Source organism: Gekko japonicus, unplaced genomic scaffold (genome assembly GCF_001447785.1).
Source record: "Gekko japonicus isolate JY-2015 unplaced genomic scaffold, Gekko_japonicus_V1.1 scaffold2061, whole genome shotgun sequence".
Lineage (NCBI taxonomy): Eukaryota > Metazoa > Chordata > Lepidosauria > Squamata > Gekkonidae > Gekko > Gekko japonicus.
The window spans coordinates 175968-193212 of record NW_015170950.1 but is presented as its reverse complement, the minus strand read 5'-3'; the positions used below and the strand labels follow the sequence as shown (position 1 = coordinate 193212).

At 50.0% G+C, this 17245-nt stretch overlaps 1 protein-coding gene across 1 annotated transcript in view; it reads right to left on the bottom strand.

Moving 5' to 3' along the window:
- Nucleotides 1-15169, bottom strand: part of B3GAT1 (beta-1,3-glucuronyltransferase 1) — a 30312-nt gene extending 15143 nt beyond the window's left edge. The window contains exons 1-3 of the mRNA XM_015418894.1: nucleotides 15154-15169; nucleotides 14892-15038; nucleotides 7555-8063 (exon numbers count right to left, since the gene is read on the bottom strand). Of these exons, the coding sequence (XP_015274380.1) occupies nucleotides 7555-8063; nucleotides 14892-15003 (621 nt within the window). The 5' untranslated portion in view covers nucleotides 15004-15038; nucleotides 15154-15169. The remainder of the gene's footprint in view (nucleotides 1-7554; nucleotides 8064-14891; nucleotides 15039-15153) is intronic.
- Between the last annotated feature and the right edge of the window lie 2076 nt (nucleotides 15170-17245).

The window sequence follows — 17245 nt, the reverse complement described above, 5'->3', positions numbered from 1 at the left end:
GAGCCTGGGGAGGGCGGGGTTTGCAGAGGGGAGGGATGACTGCAGGGTACAGTGCCTTTCACTGCCACAGGAAGTGGTGGCGGCTACAAGCATGGACGGCTTCAAAAGGGAATTAGATAAGCATATGGAGCAGAGGTCCATCAGTGGCTATTAGCCACAAGGTATAGATAGGAACTCTGGGGCAAGTGATGCTCTGTCTTCTTGGTGCTTGGGGGGGGGGTCAACAGTGGGAGGGCCTCTAGTGTCCTAGCCCCACCGGTGGATCTCCTGATGGTACTGGTATTTCTGGCCACTGTGTGACACAGAGTGTTGGACTGGATGGGCCTTTGGCCTGATCCAACATTGGCGTCTCTTATGTTCTTAACAGCAGCGATCCGGAGCAAGGAGGTGAGTGTGATCGCGATTCTCCAGGTTAAAAAAGACCGCATCAGGGCCGGAGCCATTTAAACCGCTCCCAGCACACGCCGTCTGACCGCACCCTCTGTCTGAGGCAGCTTAATGCATTTAATAGCTGGATGGGAAGCAGAGGTGACAAGCTTGGAGGGGAGAACCGGGACCAAATTGTTTTGGGGGTTGTGTGAATGAGGTTTCTCCCCAGTTTCCTACCATGTACCCTAACGTTGCCCTGACCCGGATCAACCAGGCTAGTCCAATCTCATCTGATCCGGGAAGCTAAGCAGGGTTGGCTTTGGTTACTACTTGGACGGGAGACCATCAAAGAAGTCCAGGGTTGCAACACATAGGGTGCATTCAGACAGGCATTTAAGCCAGTATAGATGCCGGTTGGAAACGGTGTACTTACGGGCGATCACACGGCAAACATCTGCCTTCCGTCCCTAACCGTTGCAAACAGCCTTTAAACCATTGTATTCTGCTACTAGGTCCCCAAGTGGTGGTATCCTGAGTGCACCGGTTCCAGCCACATTATCCCCGTCTGATCGCTCTCCGCTGGTGTCTAGCCACTTCCGTTCGGAAGCCCCAGGCTTCCGCTTTTCAGCCGCCATTTTTTTTAGTAGGCGATGTGCGCTTGGGCGAAGCTTCACCCCGTCGTTCATAATAATAATAATAAAAATGTGCCTAGTGTAAGGCTTTAGACAAGTCCGGAACCTCATGGAGGCCAGTTTCAGAGTAAAAATTTAAAGGGACATCTTCACTTCAGGGCACGCTTTTCGGGACAGGGTGTTCTGCGCCTGCACGAAGATCTCAACTCTGTGGATGGCTGCCTATGCACATGCGCAAAATGTAAAAAAAAAAAAATTTAAACCCCGCTGATGTGTGAACGGGTATATTGCGATGTGCTGTGCAGTCAGGAGGTGAGTGTGATCGCATGTCTTCCAGATCAAACTGCTCCGGTTCCAACCGTTCAGACGCGCCGTTGGAACCGGAGCAGTTTGTGCCGGTTGAAACGGCGCGTCTGAACGCACCCAGAGGCAGGCAATGGCAAACCACCACTGCTCATCCCTTGCCTTGAAAACCCGGCTACAGGGTTGCCCGAAGTAGGCAGGAAAACAAAACCCTCTAGATTTGCCTCCTAGCTGGCTTACACCCCCATCTGATTTATCTTTCCCCCCCTCAGTCTATTAACCAGTTTTTGCAAACTTTATTTAGCGGGGACCGAACGCTTAAGCAAGAGGCACTGTTTAATTTGCCTGCATTTAAATTAATTAACAATACAATGTAGTAAGAAATTACTTCATTTATAAATCCTCCGGAAAAGGAGAGTGTCATCTTGGTGTTCCGCCAGTCCTTCCCCCCCCCTCACAAAAAACCTCCTACGCTCTACAATGAATCAATGTTGATGCCCTGCAACTGCAGCAGTGTGCGAAAGAGCAAACACCAGCCGGGGGGGGGGGTGTCTCCCAGAAAATATATTTTTTAAAATCTTCCCCTTAATGCTAATTTAAGAGCCACATTAACTACCCATAAATTACTATAGGCACATAAGTCATGGCTCTCTCTCTTTTCTCCGGAATTCTAATCATAAGCAATATTTGTAGCATTTCACAGCTACCCGCCAGCCATCCTTGTGGGGGGGGGGCGGGGGAGGATCACAAAAGGGAAATCTGCGATTTCCTCCTAACCAACAGAAGCTAACCATGACAGCCTCTATGTATATTTAGTGGGCACCAGGGGTCATTTCGTAGAAAAAGAGGCGCAGGAGCTCATTAGCATAACTGATTAGCATAACGTATTTGCATATGCCACACCCCCTGACCTCCCAGGAAGTGTGCCAAAAGGCAACACCCACTGCTCAGACTCCACTGGACTGTTTTGGATTCCTCGCTATTGGGGGGGGGTACAGGCCAATCTGTCCTCGCAGAGGAGGGAGAGCTTGTACCTGAATAAAACTTGGTCTTAAAGGTGCCACTGGACAGTTTTGGATTGCTAGCTATTGGGGGGGGGGGACACATACACATGCAGATCCGCCCTCACAGAGGAGGGAGAGCTTGTACCTGAAGGCGGGCTGGGGGAGGGCTCTGCAACTTACCTGGCTGCTTCTTGTTCCTTGTGGCCTGACTGAGGGCTGCTGGGAGCAGGGGGTGGGGCTTGTTGCATGTGCCCGCCCACTGGGCTCCTTACTGCCGGAGCTCCGCTCCTGTGCGCTCCAGCAGGAAATGACCCCTGGTGGGCACAAATTTTATTTGCAGCAAAAACTCAAAACTGATTAAGAACAGGCATTTTCACAGAGCTGGATAGCCCAGGCTAGCGTGATCCTATCAGATCTCAGAAGCTAAGCAGGGCCAGCCCTAGTTAGTATTTGGATGGGAGACCACCCAGGAAATCAATGGTTGCTACACAGAGGCAGGCCATGGCAAAGCCGCCTCTGAACGTCTCTCGCCTTGAAAACCCCCACCAGGGGTCGCCATACGTCAGCTGTGACTCGATAGCCAAAAAATGAAATAAAATAATGGAACTTACAATGAACGTCTTTCTTAAAAAATTTTTAAAAGAGAACTTCCTTATCCCTTCCTGTTATTTTCTTCTTCGAAGAAGAAGAAGAAGAAGAGATTGGATTTATACCCCGCCCTTCACTACCGAAAGGTGTCTCAGAGTGGCTTACAAACTCCTTTCCCTTCCCCTCCCCACAACAGACACCCTGTGAGGTAAAAGAAGAAGAAGAAGAGATTGGATTTATACCCCACCCTTCACTACCCAAGGGAGTCTCAGAGTAGCTTACAAACTCCTTTCCCTTCCCCTCCCCACAATAGACACCCTGTGAGGTGGGTGGGGCTGAGAGAGCTCTTGACAGAAACTGCTCTTTTTCAAGGACAGCTCTTATCAGAACTACGGCTTGCCCAAGGTCATCCAGCCAGGTGCAAGTGGAGGAGTGGGGAATCAAACCCGGTTCTCCCAGATTAGTGTCCGCACACTTAAACATTCACCAAACTGGCTTCGAGAATTTAAACATACCAGCAAGAGTCTTGGATGGAAAGAGATGGGTGGTCAAATGGGTGGCATTCAAGACCTTTAGGACTGGGGGGGGGGGTCTGCCCACCAAAGCAATTTTATTTTCCATTTAAGGAGGAGATTGGATTTATACCCCCGCCCTTCACTCAGAGTCTCAGAGCAGCTTACAAACTGCCTCCCCTTTCCCTCCCCACAACAGACACCCCATGAGGTAGATGGGACTAAGAGGTCTTTCGAGAACTGGTCTCTCAAGGACAGCTCTTGTCAGAACTACGGCTTGCCCAAGGTCATCCAGGAGCTGCAAGTGGAGAAGTGGGGAATCAAACACGGTTCTCCCAGATTAGAGTCTGCGCACTTAACCACTATGCCAAACTGGCTCTCAATTTAAAAGAGAGTTATAGGCTGCGGTCACACGGAGCATTAGGCACGCTAGAGGGATGAAAGATAGGCGGATTTTCCGGGCGCGATCTCACCGCCACATCTGGGAAGTACCTCGGAGGTACTAGTTTCCGGTAACCGCGGGGCAAGGGCGGGCGTCTGATCGCATTTCCGGTGGTAGTTCCGGCGCCCGCCCATGCCCCCTCATATAAAGGGTTTTTTTTCAACTGTCCATGGGATGCGCACAAACACCCAATGGGGCATGCGCACACTTTGGTGTAAAAAAAAACAACCACCCATTTGCCGCGCTGCTTCTTTGCCGTGGCGCAGGATTGTGGTGTGCTCGGCACCTCCCCCCTACCATGGGACCTCCACGGTATGTCTGCTGGCGCAAACGCGCGTTATTTTGCCCTGGGGCAAACAGCCACGCTTCCCCCCCGCATTTTCCTGCCCGTGTGACCCAGGCCATCATTCTTTAAATGTGTGTGTGTGTATTATGTGTCATCCAGTGGCTTCCAACTTATGGTGACTTTCTGAATGAATGACCTCCGAAGTGCCCTATGGCTAACAGCCTTGCTCAGGTCTTGCACACTGAGGAGCGGGGCTCCCTTGACTGAGTCCATCCATCTCCACTTTTACTAACGCCTTCACATTTCCCTAGCATGATTGTCTTTTCCAGCCAGTTTTACCTTCTCAAAATGTGACCAAGAGTACAATAGCCTCAGTTTTGGGAGAGTTCAGGCTTGATTTAATATCGAACCCACTCATTTGTCTTTTCGGTGGTTCATGGTACCCATAAAACTCTCCTCCGACCAATGCCATATTTCAAAGGAACCCACTTTCTTCCCGTCCGCTTTCTTCATTGTCTGACTTTCACACACCCATAACATAGTAAATGGCAAATCCATTTGCTGTTTGCTCTGTACGGGAGTGGAAGTTGGACAGTGGCAAATAAATAATTTGCCATTTAAAGACGATTCTCATGTGGGCCAAACCAGTATTCAAGAAGAAGAAGAAGGAGAAGGAGGAGGAGGAGGAGGAGGAGGAGGAGGAGGAGGTTGGATTTATACCCCGCCCTTCACTCAGAGCAGCTTACAAACTCCTCTCCCTTCGCCTCCCCACAACAGACACCCTGTGAGGTGGGTGGGGCTGAGAGAACTCTGACACAAACTGCTCTTTTTCAAGGACAGCTGTGCCAGAGCTTGCGACTGACCCAAGGTCACATCAGCAGGTGCAAGTGGAGGAGGGGGGAATCAAACCCGGTTCTCCCAGATTAGAGTCCGCGCACTTAACCACGACACCAAACTGGCTCTCAAGGTGATAGTGCTCCAGTCCCGGCTCACCGTATGGGAGAAGAGGAGTGAACAAAGCACCATGCCCTTTTGCAAGACGTTTAAAGCCTTTGTGAGAATTTTAAAGCCAACGGCCATGCGCATACGAAAGGGGAGAGGCAGACGCTCAAAGGGCAGACACGCACGCCACGTGCAGCAGGTCCCAAGTTCAGGCTCTCGTGTCTTGTTAAAGGGCAGTAAGTGACATGAAAGACCCAGAGACTGTGCAGACCGATTGCTGGTCAGAGTTGTTGGAAATATGTGTGTTGCAAGGTCTAAATTCCAGTCATTATAGGGTTAATCTGTTTACCTTGTGTGCTATTGTTTAGACTGACCTGGAAGGGAAACCTGGCACAGAGCCAATGGAAAGAAAGCCCATGAAACTGAAGTCTGTTTACTTTGTTGTTGTTCAGTCGCACAGTCGAGTCTGACTCTTCGCGACCCCATGGACCAGATCACGCCAGGCCCTCCTGTCTTCCGCCATCCTCTGAAGTTTGCTCAATTTCATGTTCGTTGCATCTATGACACTGTCTAACCATCTCATCCTTTGCCGTCCCCGTCTTCTTTGACCTTCAATCTTTCTGTTTACTAGCAATCATTATTTAATGTATTCAGGTGATTTCCTTCTAGGGGTCAAGAAGAAGAATCTCCATTGTTGTAGACCGTGTGGTCTAAGTGTAAAGATGTAGTCTTAGGTGCCTTTGTTATTTTGTAGATTTCCTGTGAACCCTTCCCAAAGAAATGAAGATTTTTACACAGAAGAAAATGTCTCCTCTCCAGTGAAGCGAAGATCCATTGCGTCCTCTAAAGATCTAAGTATTTTGCCAAATGTTCCAAAAGAGAAAGCAATATTGTTCCAATACTGTAACTCATTAGAAGGCACCTTTGGGTGTGCTCAGAAGGCTCACTGTACCACCTTGACCCACCCAAAGGGAAAAGCCACGCAAGATTTTTGTGCCGGAACTCTGTTCCAGAGGAACTGCGAAGTACCATTTCTCCATCGTCCTGCTAGAAAGCACCACTTCGGGCTTAGCTCCTCGGCCGTTATGCTTCCTGGTCAGTGGCAGAGCTGCAGATCAGTGACGGTGTTTGTGCAGAAGGTCCAAGGTCCAAGTCCTTGCCATGAGCCCCAGTCAGAAGGATCTTCAGGGGCAGGATTGGGGAGGACTTTTGCTTGAGAGCTGCTCCTGCTACAAAAAGAGCCCTAGCTGCACCAATTGTCTAGATTGGAAGAATGCAGCTTCAGATGTTCAGAGGGGGGGCTAAATATTATAGTACTGTAACACATCTTTCCTAAACCTAACACTGATCCTGGCCCCATACCAGTGTCGCCTCTAAGCTGAGTGAGTGTGAGCCAGCACACAGTTCTTTAGCCTCTGGCTCGCACATTTCTGGCTTAGCTCAGGATGGATGGCTCCGGAGCAAACTGATTTATGCAGTGGCCAAATCGCCCGCTCACAACTTTAATGCCAGTAGCTCACAAAGTAGGATTTTTGCTCACAGGACTCCACAGCTTAGAGGGAGCATTGCCCCATACAGATCCATAAACCTAGAGAATGGGGCCAGGTTCAAATAAGGGGGTACTCTTCTGCAGACTTGGAGGATTCCCAGGGCTTACAGAAAAATGCGAGCCCTTCCAAATAAAGGGGAGGGTAAATTCCCCCAAGAGATGAATGTAATGGAGTGGCTGTTGGGTAGGAGAAGCAGCAAACTAAGCTGGGCAGGCGCGCGAGAGAAAGCTGCCACGGCGTGTGCCAAGTAGGCAGAAGGAGGGGAGACTAAATACAATGGGACCACAGAGATACTAAGTACAATAACAAAAACAAAATCACCGTGGAGAGAACGTATTGCTCAAGGTCAAATACCACTGAAAGGCATATGTGTCAAACATTATAAATGAGAAAATCATTCATAGAGATGAAACTATAAATCTTTTAGTATGATCCACATGTACTTATTGCTATTTAAACACAAAAGCTGTGAAACAAATACACAAGTATAAAGAAGCCTTCCCAAAGCAAGACCAGTAAATGGGCTGTATACAGTCCTTGAAAACACTGTAATCTTCTTTGCTGTTTCAAACTTTCTTAGTTTCAAACTTACAGGTCTGCAGGGAGGCTGAGAAACCAGGCTGACATCTCCTGTCGGCCAAGAGAGTTTCAATTCTACTTCTTCAGAGTCAATATATTCTTATGGAACCACACAGTTTACATATTTTGCATGCCTTATCATACTCCCACAAGGGCTTGTTACACTCCTTATCACTTTGCCTTATCTCTTTTCCTTGTGGGAGTATGATATAGCGCACACACACACACACACACACACACACACACACACACACACACACACAAATACTTACCAAGAAAGAAAGAAAGAAAAAAAGAAGACCAGGAGTAGCAACTCACCCCAGCAGGCCAGATCAGTGACCCCTTACCTCCTCAAATAGTTCCAGGCTGTAGGTGTTATCGTCATCTGCAAAGTAAACAATCCCAGGCTGGCTGTTGTTTCTATTAAAGGTCTCTCTCAGCCACCGCAGGGCCAGGTTCCTTTGCATTGTCCCGCGGGGGATCCGCGGGTCCCTCATGTCCCCCCTCAGCTTATAGTTGCGAGGAGTCTCCACGTTGAGGTGCGTGTAGTTCAGCCCCGTGTCCCTCAAGAGGCGGGTGACGAGAGGGGTCCGTCGCTGGGAGTCCTCCACCAAGATCCAGTGCAAGTTGGGGACGTGCAAAAAAGTGTTGGCGAGCCGCGTCAACTCTGCCTTCTGGACAGGCCGGCTGTAGGTGGGCGTGACGACATGGATGGTGGGCAAGGCATCTGACCAGGGAGGTGGGCGTGTGTAGACGTACTCTGTCCTAACCACCTCCACAATATCCCGGTCAGAGAGACAGTACTCCTTGGAGTCAGAGCCTTGGGAGAAGTCGCGACGGGAATCTCCACCATCGTCTGTAGTGACATACAAGAGGGCGGGAAAGGACAAAGAAGGAATGAAAGGTCAGCCTTCCAACAGCCGCCCTGAGAACAGCCAAGAGCCAAACACAAAGGCAAGAGTCTCCCCTTGGACTGGGTAGGTTGGGGGCAATGCTCCCTCTAAGCTGTGGAGTCTTGCGAGCAAAAACTCTACTTTGATACTTTACTGTATTCTTCCAAGACTCTTTGCAGGGAAGTTAACTATCCTCTGCAAATAAGGTAACTTTGTATTGTTTCTTTCCAATTTTGATTCCAGTAATATCGGTTGTATTCCTAATCATATTAGCGAATGGTTCTACTGCCGTTGCAAAGCTCGTGTTTAAAAGAATGGCAAAATGCGTTAAATGATTTTTTGTGGGCACATAAAAGGCCTAGAATACAGGCATACATACTCCATAGGAAAGACAAGAAAGGTGGAATACAATTTCCTAATCTTAGTAACTATTACTATGCTGCTTATCCAGCCAAAATAATCACTGAAAAGGGAAAACTGGATAAAAATTAGTTTAAAAAGCCACAAAACTCTCCTTTGTGCCCTACTGTCATTAAAGTTGTGAGAGAACGGTTTGGCTGCTGCATAAATTAGTTTGCTCTGGAGCCACCCTTCCTGAGCTAAGACAAAAGTCTGTGAGCTGGAGGCTAGAAAACTGTGAGCTAGCTCACACTAACTCAGCTTAGAGGGAACACTAGTAGAGGGAAAAGAAAACAAGGTCAAGAGCAGAAGGTGAAAGCAGGAAATGATGGGAAGAGCACAGACAACATCAGGATTCCTCTCTGTCAGGCTGCATACAAAATCCACTATCGAGAAAACCGGAACTCCTCAGTCTGTCTCCACGACTCTGATGAAGGAAACCTGAAAACCTTTCCTTATTCTCCCTAATTCGTTCAGCTTCTAGGGCCTAAAGCTGACAATGGGTGAACAGTTCTCCCAAACGGGTCGTGACAATAAATGAAAGTTGTAGATGGGGTGGGGACGCAATGTTCCCTCTAAGCTATGGAGTCCTGTGAGCAAAAATTCCACTTTGTGAGCGACTGGCATTAAAGCTGTGAGCGAGCGATTCGGCTACTGCATAAATTAGTTTGCTCCGGAGCCATCCTTCCCGAGCTAAGACAAAAATCTGTGAGCCGGAGGCTAAAAAACTGTGAGCCAGCTCACACTAACTCAGCTTAGAGGGAACACTGGTGGGGAGATCCATATTTCATTTTCCCAACCTCAAATGACCCCTCCCCTGGGTTTGTGCCACTGGGGCAGGCCCAGTGGGTGATAGGGATGCTGGCCTCCAGGTGGGACCTGGGGATCCCCTGGAATTACATCTCATCTCCAGACGACAGAGATCAGTTCCCTGGAGAAAATGGATGCTTCGGAGGGTGGACTCTATGGCGTTGTACCCCGTTGGGGTCCTCGTCCTCCCCAGGCTCCATCTCCAAATCTCCAGGAGTTTCCCAACTTGGATCTGGCAACCCTACCACCACCCCCGTCCCCCACTGGTGGCCAGGGGGCAACCCTAATGGATGACCATATTTGTTGGATAATGGGGCATATGGCAGCTCCAGGGTAGGAGCATTTACAGCCTTGGACAAGTGCAATGGCAAAGGGACCTCACCCCAATCCACTCTCTGCCCTAAAATCCCACCACAATCCAAATACAAGAACATAGAAGAGAGAAGAGATTGGATTTATACCCCGCCCTTCACTCGGAGTCTCAGAGCGGCTTACAAACTCCTTTCCCTTCCCTTCCCCACAACAGGCACCCCCTGCGAGGTAGGTGGGGCTGAGAGAGTGCTTGACAGAACTGCTCTGACAGAACTATGGCTTGCCCAAGGTCATCCAGCAGCTGCGAGTGGAGGAGCGGGGAATCAAACCCGGTTCTCCCAGATTGGAGCCCACACACTTAACCACTACACCAAACTGGCTCCCATGCTGGAATGGGCCCAAGACTCATCAAGTCCAGCATTCAGTTCACACCAAGGCCAACCAGCTACCTGTAGGAAGCCCACGAACAGGAAGACTGCAAGTACATTATCCCGTCTATGTTCCCCAGCAACTGATCTGAGGAGGCACGCTGATACTGGAGGGAGGAGACATGCGTCATGATTAGTAGCCGTGGGTCATCCAGACCTCCTTGAAGTTGTCCGCTCCCCTTCCAAAGCCCTCCCCATTGGCGACCATGGCCACACATCCCCACAAATTAACTATATACTGTGTGAAGAAATACTTCCTTTTGTGTGTCCTGGAAACGTCCTCAGAATGCCTTGCCTCAAAATGTTCCCCATGGCTGTTATTTACCAACACGCAGGGCTCTTTTTGTAGAAAAAGCCCAGCAGGGACTCATTAGCATAATAGGCCACACCCAACAGCAGACACTCATTAGCATGTTAGGCCACACCCTTGACAGCATAGCACATTAGCATATTAGGCCGCACCCCCATGCTACCAGAAGTGTGGTCATCCAGCCACACCCACCTTTTGCTTCTTATTCGGTTTACTTTGTTGTCAAAACCCAGGGCTTTTTTTGTAGCAGGAACTCCTTTGCATGTTAGGCCACACACCCGTAATGTAACCAATTCTAATGAGTGTCTGCTGTTGGGTGTGGCCTATTATGCTAATGAGTTCCTGCTGGGTCTCCTGCCACCACTACTGTGAATGGGGGCGGGAGAACTTTTTAAAAAACCTGCAATGCCACTCGTGTTGTCATGTCACTTCTTGTAAAAAAACAGAAGTGACACAAGGTAGACCAGCCCGTAGCTACAGTGGGGCGTCTCGGGGCCCGGCCCCCTGACTTCCCATCCGGCCCAGGAGCTCCCTTGGGGGTGTGTGAAGGGGTGTGTGTGTGGGTGCCCCCTGACTTATTTAAAGCCCCCCCCCCATTAAAAGAATCCTGGCTATGGGCCTGAAGAGGCATTGTCTTCTTCCAGCCCTATCCTGATAGCCTGAAGGGCAAGAAACACAGCTTTAAAAAAGAAAAGAATGCTTGACATGCTGAATTCTGCACCCGAGGCCAAATTGTCTGCTTGTGTTGTGCTGGTGAAGTAGGGCTGCCAAGTACTTACCTCGAATTGGTGGAAGACACATAGTTCCTGGCAGGAACAGTCCCACTTGGAAAACCACCACGAGCCAGAATGCTGTCGCCCAGACGTGACGTCAGCACCATCGAGTTTTCAGCCCAATTGCCAGAGCGTCGCCCGGCTGCGTGCCCAGCGTGCTGACGTCACGTCTGGGTGACAGCATTGTAGCACGTGTGCGTGTCTCACACACAGAAATGTTCCCGCCAGAAACCGTGTGTCCCCCGCCAATTCGAGGCAAGTACTTGGCAACAGTATTCCCTCTAAGCTGAGTTAGTGTGAGCTGGCTCACAGTTTTTTAGCCTCCAGCTCACACATGTTTGTCTTAGCTCAGGAAGGACGGCTCCGGAGCAAACTAATTGATGCCGCAGCGGGTGACAGCATTGTAGCGCACGCGTGTCTTACACACAGAAATGTTCCGGCCAGAAACCGTGTGTCCCCCGCCAATTCGAGGTAAGTACTTGGCAACCCTATGGTGAAGAATCCACACACTCCTGCCTGTATTTAACACTTAAGATCATGTGGGCATCTACGGTTAGGCGAAAGGTAAACATGCCGGAGGGTACCTAGCAATAGCTACATGGCTAGGTGGGGATTGGTACAGGACTGTGGATCAGGACCAGCCGCCAGCTGACCTTAGCAGAGCACTTTGGCCACAGCCCAGCAGTGGGGACGCTTTTTTAGATCCATTGACTTCAAGGGGCACGTATAGGTACAGCAGAGAAACCGTAGCATGGCGATTTCGATTCACTGACACGGTTAAGAGTCTGCCTTCTGTGACGAGTTAGGTCCTCGAGGTGGTTTACATCCTCATAAAAAGCCTACGGCAAGTTCTTACCGTGAAAAAAGAACACAACAGATGCAAAGTGCCATAACATCCGATTAATTCCAATAACACTAGCAGGGACATCTGCGGGGGTGGAAAAATAGAACCCCCCCTGGTTCTATGGTATGGTGGTATGGTGATCGTTAAATAGTGGGCTCCATGGATGAGCAGACCCTAAGTCTAGTGATCAGCTTTACTTTATCAGTGATTTCAGCAAGAACAAGACTAAATTCCAGGGCCACATCCCTGTTCAAATAGCATGCAATGGCCACACCCAAACACACCCCACTCCCAACGATAGGCTATTTACATAATATTACTTCTTGATTGGTTACTTCCAGAGTCCTGGTGGGCTATTGTTCTTGGGCTCTGAGCTCAGCCAGTCTCTGGTAGAATCAGTCCTGGAATGTTTCAGTCTCAATACATTACAGTGATCGTCCACACTTTCTGGATGCCCATTATACAATCCTTAAGACCTAGGTTGCAAACCTAAATCTGCTTAAGAACCATGCACTATCCCCAGGGAACCTTGGGGACCAGAGTTCTGAGGGGGGAACGGGAATCTCTCCCTCAGTATCCTCTCCAGACTACAGTTCCCAGGGAAGGCACGATAGTTCTGTAGGTACCCCCTCCTCCCCAGTTCAGAAGATGTACCCCAAACCAGTTCTCTGGAGAGACAATTCTTATGGATCAATTTAATCTTTCTGGTCACCAAAACTGGAAGGGTTTTGACTCAGCGCCATAATATGTAAGAGAAAAGCAAGAAAACAGGAGAACTTGGATGCATCATACTGCAAAATCTTGCACCCATGGTGGCTACTCACATAACCCCGTGAGGAGGAACAAATAAGAACGTGTGATCCATTTAAGACTGTGAAATGCTTGGGCATGGGCTAGGGTTACCAACCTCCAGGTGGCAGCTGGAGATCTCCTGTTATTACAATGGATCTCCAGACGATCCGGATCAGTCCCCCTGAAGCAAATGGCTGCTTTGTGGAATCTGCTGTATTCTGGTGGTGTGCAGGTCCCAGGTTCATGTTTTAAAAGCAGACTGACACTGTTTGCCCAAAGCCAGAGCACTCTCCCAGAGCCTCTTTCTAGATCTCGTTGTATTTATTTCCACAACGGGCCTTATTTCTAGTACAATTAATAAAGGATGAAGGAGACTAGAAGAAGTACATAACTGCCACCATAATCAGAACAGCTGCATCATTAATAACATTAATACATATATCCCCAAACTGCCCAGAGCACATTTGGGCTCATGGGAAGATTAGAACTCTCCTGCTATTGCAAAGCACAAGCCAGTGTGACCACTTCCAGGCCTGTATTTTGTGGTTGTTCATGAAGGGATAACAGATGAGATCCACCCTCTCCAAGTCTATTTCAGGGATATCCAACCTTTTGACCCTTTGAAATTGTGACACAGCATGGCGGGCACAGCCACAAAAGGCCTGGCTGCGCTTTTCCTTCACTCTCACTGCAAAGATTCTTCTGCTGTGATGGCAGCTGCTGCCAAACCATTTTTTTAAAAAAATCTGGACAGTCAATCAAATCTCCAGTAGCCAATCAGAATCCTTTCTGGGCAAAAGCCACACCATGTCCCTCCCACTTTCTAAAAACCCTTGGCAGGCACCAGGAGAGGTAGGGGTAAGCATGACGGTGGGTCATGGGCCCCACATTAAGGACCCTTGACCTATTTGGTTATTTCAGTGAAACAGGTTATGCTACGTTCAATGAAACAGGAGCTCTGAAGAGACCTTTTGCTCTTTCCCCTCTTCTAGGAGATCTCTAGGCCCCACCTGGAGGTTATGGAAAAACATATAACACTGTGTAATAAATGTATAATGGTTTCCCTTGCTCGAAAGCCAATCGAATCCAACTCTAGGGAGTGGTGCTCATCTCCGTTTCCAAGCTGAAGAGCCAGCACTGTCCGAAGACGTTTCCGTGGTCATGTGGCCAGCATGACTAAACGCCAAGGCGCATACAATGCTGTTATCTTCTCACTGAAGTGGTACCTATTTATCTACTTGCAATTTCTTGCTTTCGAACTGCTAGGTAGGCAGGAGCTAAGGCCAGAGACGGGAGCTCACTCTGTCACGCAGCACTCGGGTTTCGATCTGCCGAACTACCGACCTTCTGGTCTGCAGCTCAGCATCTTAACCTCTGAGCCACCGCAGCCCCAATAAGGGTATACTTAAGGTAAATCTATTTTGTGCTTTTTTCTTTTTCTTTTCTAAAGATTTTCTATACTACTTTATATATATATTGATGTCAAGTATTTCAAAACATATATCGACCGCAACAATACATCAAAGCGTAGGTTTACACTACGTTCAAACAGCACCTTGTCGATCTATGTTTTGAAATACTTGACATCAACATTTCTAAAGTAGTATAGAAAAATCTTTAAAAAAGAAAAAGCACAAAATAGATTTACAGTGTTATATATTTTTCCATATCTTCCTAACACTGTGAGCCTCAGTTAACATAAGAACATAAGAGAAGCCAATGGTGAATCAGGCCAATGGCCCATCCAGTCCAACACTCTCTGTCACACAGTGGCCAAAAATACCAGGTGCCATCAGGAGGTCCATCAGTGGGGCCAGGACACTAAAAGCCTTCCCACTGTTCCCCCCAAGCACCAAGAATACAGAGCGTCACTTGCCCCAGACCGAGAGTTCTTATCTATACCTTGTGGCTAATAACCACTGATGGCTCTCTATGTATCCCTATAACTCTCGGACATTTTCAACCACAGGACTTTGGAAGGACCAGAGGTGAACATGGAAGGACCGCCATAAATGGAAGGAGAAGGATGACTATGAAAGCGATGAGAAGGAGCCATGGTGCAGTGGGGTCGGCGGAAGGAAGAGGCGGGCACGGTTGGCGCCGGCCGGCGGCTTTCTCCTCACCCTTGTGCACTGCGAGCAGCGGAGCTATCGTGCTCTGGTGCCAGACGGTGATCAGCAGCGTCCAGGGAAGAACTATCAGCACGATAGCCAGGATGTCGCGTCTCTTCGGCATCTCCAAGACGGGCTGGGCCCACAGCTCCTCATTCCCTGACAGCGAGAAGCCCAGAGAGAGGACAGCAGAGCACATGGAGAACAGAAATCAGTGGGCAAGAAGGGAACCGGGAGAGAGAGAAGACAGCAGCGAGAGGCTCCGAGGTCTTACCAGCGCTCACAACCCACCCATTGCACAAGCCGGGTCGGAGGGGCAGCCGCCACCGGGGAGGAGGCAGGCTGCCGACGGGCGGCGCTTCTCCGGGCGTCGCGGGGGCCACCGGCGCAGGCTTCAGGGTCCCGTCGGGAAGGCGGCCTGCAAGGCAAAGCAGAGCGGGATAGGCAGACAGAAGCGCAAGGGGGCAGGCAGAGAGCTCAGGGCTTTGCATGGGCCGTCGCCGAGTGGATTCATAATTGTGTCGTGGTCAGGGGTCATTTCCTGCAGGAGCACACAGGAGCGGAACTCCGGCAGTAAAGAGCCCAGGGGGCGGGCACATGCAACAAGCCCCACCCCCTGCTCCCAGCAGCCCTCGGCCAGAGCAAGAAGCAGCTAGGTAAGCTGCAGAGCCCCCCCCCCCCCCGGCGCAAAAAACCCGCGCGGGCCCTTGACCAAGTCTTATTCAGGTACAAGCTCTCCCTCCTCTGCAAGGACAGATCTGCACGTCCCCCCCCCCCCAATAGCTAGCAATCCAAAACAGTCCAGTGGAGCCTGAGCGGTGGGTGTTGCCTTCTGACACACTTCCGGTGACGTCAGGGGGTGTGGCATATGCAAATGAGTTATGCTAATGAGTTATGCTAATGAGCGCCTGCACCTCTTTTCCTATGGAATGACCCCTGGTCGTGGTGAGGATAACACGGAGTCGAAGGGACCAGTGTTGTCAGCTGATGGGGGGGTCCCTACGGAGGAGACGAATGGGGCATAAAGATCCAAATCGATCCTTCCATGAGAGCAGGTGCCCCGACCTGGCTGGCCCAGGCTATCACACTCTCATCAGATCTCGGAAGCTAAGCAGGGCTGGCTGAGGTTGGTACTTGGATGGGAGACCCCCAAGGAAGCCCAGGGCTGCTACGCAGAGGCAGGCAGTGGCAGACCCGCTCTGCTCATCCCCTTGCCTTGAAAACCGAGATGAACTAGTCTAGTCTCATCAGATCTCAGAAGCTGAGCAGGGTCGGCCCTGGGTTAGTATCTGGAGGGGAGACGCCCAAGGAAGCGCAGCGTCGCTATGCAGAGGCAGGCAATGGCAAACCACCTCTGAACGTCTCTTGCCTTGAAAACCCCACCAGGGGTCGCCATAAGTCAGTTGCATTTTGATGGCACTTTCCACACACACACACACACCAGTGTTCCCTCTCAGCTGAGTCAGTGTGAGCTCACAGTTTTTTAGCCTCCGGCTCACATATTTTTGTCTGAGCTCAGGAAGGAGGGCTCCAGAGCAAACGAACTGATGCAGCAGCTCGCAACTTTCATGCTGCTAGCCAGGGCTTTTTTTGTAGAAAAAGCCCAGCAGGAACTCATTAGCATAATAGGCCACATCCAACAGCAGAAATTCATTAGCATATTAGGCCACACCCCAGGTCAAGCCGGCCTAACCGCCAAATCTCCTTGAAAGCACCTCACCCGGCAACGTAATTCATTTAAATTGCCTTCCCTTGGCTTGCCTGGGTGCCCTGCGGCTGCGGGGCACCTGGGCAAGCTGGCCCTTGGATAGGCCGGGGAAGGCACAGGGAGTCATTTAAATGCCTCCTCGATCTTTCCAGGAGCCTCCCTGGCCCGCCCGCCTTGGAGTCGTCGGCGGGGGGGTCTCTCTCTCCAGGCCTTCCCTCTGTAGCCAGGCACGCAGAGGTTTTGGCTGTAGTGGGTGTGGCCAACTCTGAAGCCAGCCGAACTCCGTTCCTGTGCGTTCCTGCTCCAAAATAGCCCTGCCGGTAGCTCACAAAGCAGGATTTTTGCTCACAAGACTCCACAGCTTAGAGGGAGCATTGCCCACCGCCATTAGACGGGTCCCAGCTAAAGTTGGCTTGGAAGTCCCTACCCCAGCCAGTGACTGGTTTGGGCCCACTCCTGTAATCTGGGGGTTGCGGTAACTCTCAGCAGGCGTGAGGGGCCTTCAATACTAAGGAATTACGGCCTCTCTTTAATAAATCCGGCATTGCTTCATTCGCATATGACTGTGCATCGGTTTATGCTTTATTCACACGTTTGTGAATCTGATGAAGGGAGCTTTGACTATCGAAAGCTCATACTCCAAAAATCTTATCAGTCT